The 7,771-nt window shown below is 39.0% G+C and overlaps 1 protein-coding gene across 1 annotated transcript in view; it reads right to left on the bottom strand.

Annotated features, from left to right (window-relative positions):
• Positions 1 to 1,073: 1,073 nt before the first annotated feature.
• IL1RAPL1 (interleukin 1 receptor accessory protein-like 1) overlaps positions 1,074 to 7,771 on the bottom strand; it is a 386,752-nt gene continuing 380,054 nt past the window's right edge. Inside the window, exons 10-11 of the mRNA XM_009334784.1 lie at positions 3,095 to 3,265; positions 1,074 to 1,792 (exon numbers count right to left, since the gene is read on the bottom strand). Coding sequence (XP_009333059.1) covers positions 1,074 to 1,792; positions 3,095 to 3,265 — 890 coding nt within the window. The remainder of the gene's footprint in view (positions 1,793 to 3,094; positions 3,266 to 7,771) is intronic.

Genomic DNA, 7,771 nt, shown 5'->3' with positions numbered 1-7,771 from the left:
ATCCACAGCAAAATAATGTTTTGCTCTTACTTTTCCAGAAAATAACACTTTCTGCAATACAAAGTGACAAACCATCTACAATACTGTCTTTTTATTCCCCTTTGGTTTGGAAGTCATCACTGTAAATATCAGCGGGACTCTCTGCACTTCAGTGCCTATTGCCCCACTTGTCTTACTTGCCTGACAATTGCAAATGATCTTATTTGCAGGATTTTGAAAGGGGGGAAATAAAAAGTTAAATGCTTAAAAATAAAATCCACAACCACATGAATGTTTTTCCAGGAAGTGTTAAAAATAGGGTTTGCTTTTATATTTATAAAAGGGATACAGTCAACTCATTCTTAAAATAATAATTAAAAATAAAACAAACCCAAGAAATCAAAAACCGAACCATGTCTAGTTTCTACACACTCTGTAGTGACTACTGTGAAGCAACCGATACAGATTGGGTATATTCTGTTGTTTGACAGGTATCTACCAAGTTACATGTTAGATGATCAGATGGTAGTGTTACCCCGAATGGGGGTCATTGTAAGGGCAGGGAAGGAGCAGTGCACATTACAGGAGTAGAAATGAAACTGGAGCTCTCAGTGAGGGATGGGGTCCTTCTAAGAACAAATATTCTCCAAAAGAGGTGAACTGCAGCAGGCATGGCCTTCAGGAATCAGGCTAGGCAGGCCAACAAAATGGATGGTGCTTCTGATATCAACGTAGCTTTGTCCAAGCATTCCCAAGAGAGGTTAAAAACAAACAAACAAAAAGTCTAAAACTATACTAATGAAGCAAAAAAGTTTCCTATCTATACAGCAGTCTCTTCATTTAAAAAAATGTAAATATACAAATTCCAATGACATATAAAACAAAGTTGAAAATGTGAATGGGAAGAGACATGGGTAAAACAGGAAGACTGATGCTACAAAGAAATTGCAAAAACCGTATGTACAAGACCCTGTTTTTCCTCGTATGTTATCGATTGTAATGCATGTTTAACAGCAGCAGTCGAGGATGTAGTTCCAGGCACTGGACTGCAGACTCAGCCTACTCAAGGGGGTTGATAGCCCCTTGCATTTCGGTCACCAAATTACACTTGATATACTGGTCTCCCGTGGCAAGAGGGGCAGTATCGCACTGTTTGTGTGAGCCTCTTCTGGATTCTGCTCCCTGTTAGTTTTTGTCTGCGGCCGCTGCCCGTTTATAAGTGTCATAGGGATGTTGCAGTAGGTATGCTGGTTACCTATTGAGGTAAGCGGCAGGGTGCCGGTAGGAGGTACATCGTATTCATAGCTTCGATAATAGTGTTTCTGGCGCATCTGTGAATGATATGTGTTATGAAAGGTGGAGCGCAGGTCTGGATGGGCAGTGGCAAGAGCAGTGGAGGTGGCAGCAGCCATGGAAATTGCGGAGACTGTCTGCAGCTCCCCAAAGGGTCCCTGCTCACTGACATCTAAAACCTGCTCGTGTGTGATGGGTTCAATCCTCTTAAAAGGCATTTCGTACTGTAAACGTTTCCAGAACTTGGAATTCAACTTGTTGCATTTTGGTCCGTGCCATTTAATGACAGTGAGGAGCTTGATGGTATGTTTCAGGGCCTCGACCTCCTGGTAGTTCATAACTCCTCGTAGTTCACTGCATTCAATCAGTATCACTTTGATTTCGCCCGTGACTAACATGTTTCGAAGCCTTGTTTCCAGTTCAAAGATACTCCAGCCTCTTCTTACCACATAATTTGGAGTCATGACGATGATCAGTCGCTTGCTTTGGTCTACACATCTTGCCACGTCTTCAATGTAGGCTACAAAATAAGACAAGTGCTCAAAAATCAATCTAAGAAAACACTCTGCTCCCATAGACTGGGAAGAAACAACAGAAGCAAATCCCTGCTATCAGAAGAACTCACTGAAATATGCAAAAACATCACCTGCAAACGTGCCAGGTTGGCTTGCCAGGATGTGGTCCTGGGCAACCTGCTCTAGGTGGCTCTGCTTGAGCAGTGGGGTTGGACAAGATGACCTCCAGAGGTCCCTCCCTTCCAAACTCAACCACTCTGTGATCCTGCAAAACATCTATTCCCCCATGTGCTATGGATTGTGAGTGTTTGTTCATAGCTGCGGCTTTGTATCAATATCTATATCTTTATTGGAACAAGTGTGTCCATCAACATTTTTTCCTTTAAAAAGGCAAAGTCACCCAGGTAGGCAGCAGAGCAGCAACTATGTGCTTCAAGGGCTCAGTCTCAAACCTAAATGATACCCTAAAGTGTACTGTAAGGTTAGATTCTTGTTTTCCTTTCATGCCGCCACCACACACATTCACAAAAATGGTGGTGTCTCCTGCAAATTAATGTTTAGTTTGCTGTAGATTTCAAAAATACCCATGCAATTATGTTTGATGTTGTGCTTTGCCTATACCAAGCATCCTTCCTTCAGTAAAAGATATTGAACTTAGTAGCTGTCTATATGGTTACACTTAAGGTATGAAGAATAAATACTACAGCAACTTACAAAAAATTACTGTACATAGGTTGGAATATGTGAAAGAAACATGAAAAAGATCTACTTGTACCAGTTGGAATCAATTCTAATTTTCAGTCTCTGGGAAGGATCCAGTACCTCCACTATGCATTTACCTGCAGTGGACACTAACAGAATTCACTACTTTGCTCTGTTGCAGATGTTATTACTCAACCCTTGCCTTAGTCCAAACACAACTTTTTCCTTCCTGTCTGAATTTCTGTAATAAATTCTTAGAATCATGGATATCTTTCCAGGCAAACTCTAAGGAACAGAAAACAAAGACTTCTGTAATCATTCCTAGATATGCAAGCTCTCAAAAATCTATGAAAAAATGTTAGTCTTATTCATTTCCTTTACTCGTGCATGCCCTTTCTGCACTGTCTCAGCTTCAATTACCAAAAAATAATCTTATCTGGGAAACACACATTAAGTATGTTTGGTGGCTTATTTTCATCATTCCCTAAGATGAGGGAGGAAAGATGACATTCTGAAGGAGTAGGCATAGAAACGATACCAAAACAATCACTGCAATCACTGCACTTGCTGTTTAGGAAACATACAAGCATAAAGACATGACTTACTTCCTGTGGGAATCAAATCTCTGTCTGGTATGAACAACTTGTATCCATAATGCTTTTCAAGCATATCTGGTAGGATCTCAAGAGCAAACCTTTCTTCTTCTCCAGTTTCTTGATTCCACTGGTCAGGATCCACTTTGGTATAGGATAGATATGCATCATAGTCTTTGTTGTCTAAGGAAAGAGAGGAAGAAAGTAAGTCAGTTTATTAATTATTCTTGCAGATTTCCTAGATAATTCCCCAGGAATTATTTCTGAGAGAATTTCCTAGAAATAGGAAGTTGTTTAGATAAAATGGCAAACTTTCACCCAATCTCCAGATATGAATCCATTCACCTTTCCTGTTTCACCTGGTAAAGGTAATCCTTATTTAGAGAGATGCAAGGGAGAGGGGATCCATATCCATAGACTGACGTCAGTTTGCACATAAACATTTGTGTAAGGCTCCGTATGAAGGAAATCCACTCAACTGTGGGGTGACAGCTTGTGAGCACAGAAGAAAAAAGTCGCTGAAACGAATTTGAATTCTTCTTTAGCTTTAAAAGGGAAAAGCATGGAAATACCTAAGCTAGTGTGCAATTGTCTCTGTTGCATAGTAAAAAAATTTCAGTCTTGCCAGATTTTTACTATAAATTTACGGCCTGGGGCTGAAATATTCTAAGCGTATGTGTATCTTTACTTGTAAAACTCATTGGTTTTCCAGGTCTGAAATTATTGCCAAGCTTAAATCTTTGCAGCATCAGCTCCTGATAATGCAGTTTAAATCTCTTAAATTCTATGTGCTTAAATTTGCAAATTTAATGTTGCATTAATGTACATTTTTTAGTTAAGTGTGTTATTTCATTTCAATATGAGAAATAAATATGCCTGTTTCTTAAATGTGCTTGGTGTGCCTACTTGAAAGACTGAATCAAAAGAGCTATCATTAATTTTCATTAGGAGGTCAATAATGCCAAGTGCTCTGGAACTAATTCAGTGAAATAAGAGGTCACGTTTTGACTTTTGTTGTGAAGAAAGCAGAAAAAAGTCAATGGCAAGAGAAATGAAATGTTAACATCCTTTTAAGTATCTCGACAACATTATGCACAGGCTATGGAAAATATCAGTTGCTTGTAAAAGAGGCCTGACTGAATACTCAACTGTGTGTCTTAAGTAACGTTATATTCCTTCAATGCCGACTTCAGTTATTTACTGAGCCTTTCCTCATTTTATACCTTCTGAGGAACCATGCATACTATGCTTATTAACATTTGCAGATGACAAAATTAAAATGGTAAAACTGTAACTACTTTCAAACTTACCAAACCTGTGAAATGACCGTGTGCTCATTCTCTCCCCTGTACACTTTTTGTGTGATATTATCATCTATTGGATTGTTATAGCCACAGAAAACAAAACAAAACAAAGCAAACCAACAACAATAAAAAAGAAAAATAAGAAAAAGAGAAGTAATGCCTTCTGCGGTTCTCTCTTTCCATTATTTTTCTCTGGAGTATTTGTGAAACTGTGATCCTTCACAATAGACAAGCACCTAATGCCTTTGACACTGCCTTGAAATAACACTGAATGGATAAAGTATGAGATGGAGGGAGATTACATAGCAGGGTTTTGTTTCTACAGTAGGACAGTGTTAACCCAGCAACTGAGTTAACACACAGAGAGGTCAAGAGATATGTGGGGAAATTACGACAACTGACAAAATGGTGATGCGGTAATGCCATTTCCTGTGGTCACCTTAGTAATGGTCATAACCATAGTACATGCCTGAGAGCAGTGTTGCTCTGTTGAAAGTCTTTGAGTAAAGGTGAGAATGTATCATTTCTCAAAGGGATCATTAATAAGAAATAATGCAGTGTTCAAACTGTTTTAAAGGCTCAGAGTATTGTTTGTTAAGATAGTTTGCACATTCTTACTTAGAGGGAAAATTATTCATGCTATGCCACTGTTTTCTTGCATATGTAAATATTGCATTAATGCATTTATTTGAAATATACATTTTTCATACCATGGAGGCTCCAGCATTTCCACTGACTACAACTGCATTATTCTGTATTGCAGGGAACATTTCTTTCCACCCTAGTTCCCTAGTTTTAATAGCATTTGAAGGGCTATGAATAGCCAGGATCTAGGGTATGTTTACACAGATGGGTTCAGGCAATCATGAATTTATTCAAACCCCAGTCCAGCAAGATGTGTAGTCCAGTTTGGGAAACTGTTAGATGCATTAGCGCAGTAGTTTTCCTGAGCTATTATACTCCCCATCTGTCAGTTATTTTTAACTTTGTTTCATGAAAAGTAAAAAGTTCAGTTTCCAGCAGAATTACCTTATGTGGTAATTTTGTTATCTGGTGGGCTGACATACTGGCATGAGCAGACAATTTGCAAAATGTGAAATGCCTGGGATGATCACATATGCCTTTGTTTTACTTATATGATATTTATGTGTTAGCCTGCTTTTAGTTAATTAAAATTATTTGGGTTACATTGCCAACTCTGTGAAACATTTTAAGAACTACCGCAGGCAGATAGCTACGCAGCCATCAGAAGCTATCTTTTCTGTGATGTGATCAAAGAGCAATGGCATTATTTACTGTTTTCTCTAATTGTTATGGATAGTCAAAAAATGTAGAATTTCAATTGTAATGATAAATGGGAGAACTCATAAAATTGTTGAAATCTCCCATCTCTAGGAAAGTATTTAAACACACAGTAGATAACGTCTCTGCGTGGGGTTCTTCTCAGTTAAATGGTCCCACCTACTGCTGCTTGTAATGGGTGGGACTGATGCCTACATTCTAAAGAACATTTCTGATCTTAATTCATGTTTTTTAATGTGTTGTCCCAACGGAATGAAAGGGAGCCTGAAGACATCCAGCTCTTACGACTGAGTCAAACTCTGGGAGCTGGGGCTCGCATCTTGCCAGTCTGTTGGCCATGTCACATGGAAGCAGGAGGCTCTCAGCTTTGCCCTCAAGCCCTTTGCTCTCAGGCTGTTTTCCGTGTAAGCCTTCCTTTGGGCAACACATCCAGGAGTCCTCAGACTCTCAGCAAGCATGCAGGAAGTCCATCATAGCTTTGTGTTTTCTTGACCATTCACTGGAACAGGTATTTCACCCGTGAAAATATCTGGTGTCAGCACCTCTGCTTTTTCTAAGAAAAAATCACTTCATCACAAAATTCCTGATCTGCTCCTAATCACAAATCAAGTCATAGAGGACTTTATATTACTAATTATATTATTATGTAGTACGATAATAACAGCTTTGGCTACACGATAAGTTCAGACACTGGCTAGATCTAATATTCAGTGCCAGAAAAAAAATGCAAAAATCCAAATTCAAAACAAACAAAGCTGGTGGAAAACAAAGCTTTTCTTTCAAATGAGAATTTCCTTATTTCTCTTCATCAACAAACAATTAAGTCTTCTACCCAAGCATCCTTGGAATGAAAATGTGATTGATTGTTGCTTGCACTTTAACTTTAGATATAGATTATGCCATTTCAAAGATTTGTTTTTGTCAGGCTCCTGTGCATTAGCAATAAACTGGAATATAGTTACTCGCTACCTGTTTCCTCCCACACTTAGGAAGAAAAATACCTGCTAATAACCAAAGGCAGGGATGTTGGTCATTTCATCTGAAACTTTTTTTTCTTTCTCACGGAGATTGAAAGCCATTATCTAGATATATTTTTGTACCTGAAAGCACTCTTATTCCCTTAACCATTTCAGGATTCTTTTTCTAGAAACATATCAGAGTAAGTTCATCTTGCATTGCCTCCAGGTATGTTGCAGAGCTGTATTACTTAATGGCTGTCCTTTAACTTAGTGAACACAGCTGAGTGTGACATACAATATCACGCAACAGCAATACTTTGAAACATTTTGGTATAATAAGTTTCCTCTTCCCATTATTTGTGAATGGACAAGTAATCCTCTTCAGCTATGTGGTTTGTAGTTGCTTTCTGCTGCCTACAGGTAGTATACAACTAGGATGGAGCTCTTCAACTCAACAGCCTCCATTTCTGTGAAGTTTTTTTATATGCATTAATTGAAAATATTGAAACAAAACCTAAAGCAGACCTTGGATGGCCAAATTCAACCAGACTTGATGCAAAAAATTCTTTGTTATTGTACTGTAGACAACCATAAGAGCATGTGGAAGCTCTGGATTAATTCATCACAATGGGGTCTAATACAGCCTGTGCTCAAGGTATGATGCACTCAGTACACAAATGTTTCAAAACCACTGGTACTGCAAGACTCTGCTCAAAACAGATGGTGAGGTACATACTTTGCCATTTCATTTTAACCATTCTATGGAGTTGAAAATGAGGACACTGAGTAATGGTCATGGAGCTGTGCTCAGCCACAGGTCTGACAAAATTGTTTGGATTGGTCTTAGGGGTTGTCCTGGTTTCAGCAGGGATAGAGTTAATTTCCTTCCTAGTAGCTGGTACAGTGCTGTGCTTTGGATTTAGGATGAGAATATTGTTGATAACACACCGATGTTTTAGCTGTTGCTAGGTAATGCTTACACTAGCCAAGGACTTTTCAGCTTCCCATGCTCTACCGACTGAGAAGGCTGGAGGTGCACAAGAAGCTGGGAGGGGGCACAGCCAGGACAGCTGACCCAAACTGGCCCAAGGGACATTCCATACCATGTGACGTCATGCTCAGTA

The sequence above is a fragment of the Pygoscelis adeliae genome, unplaced genomic scaffold (assembly GCF_000699105.1).
Source record: "Pygoscelis adeliae isolate BGI_AS28 unplaced genomic scaffold, ASM69910v1 Scaffold91, whole genome shotgun sequence".
Taxonomy (NCBI): Eukaryota; Metazoa; Chordata; class Aves; order Sphenisciformes; family Spheniscidae; genus Pygoscelis; species Pygoscelis adeliae.
This window is presented reverse-complemented; position numbering and strand designations above follow the sequence as displayed.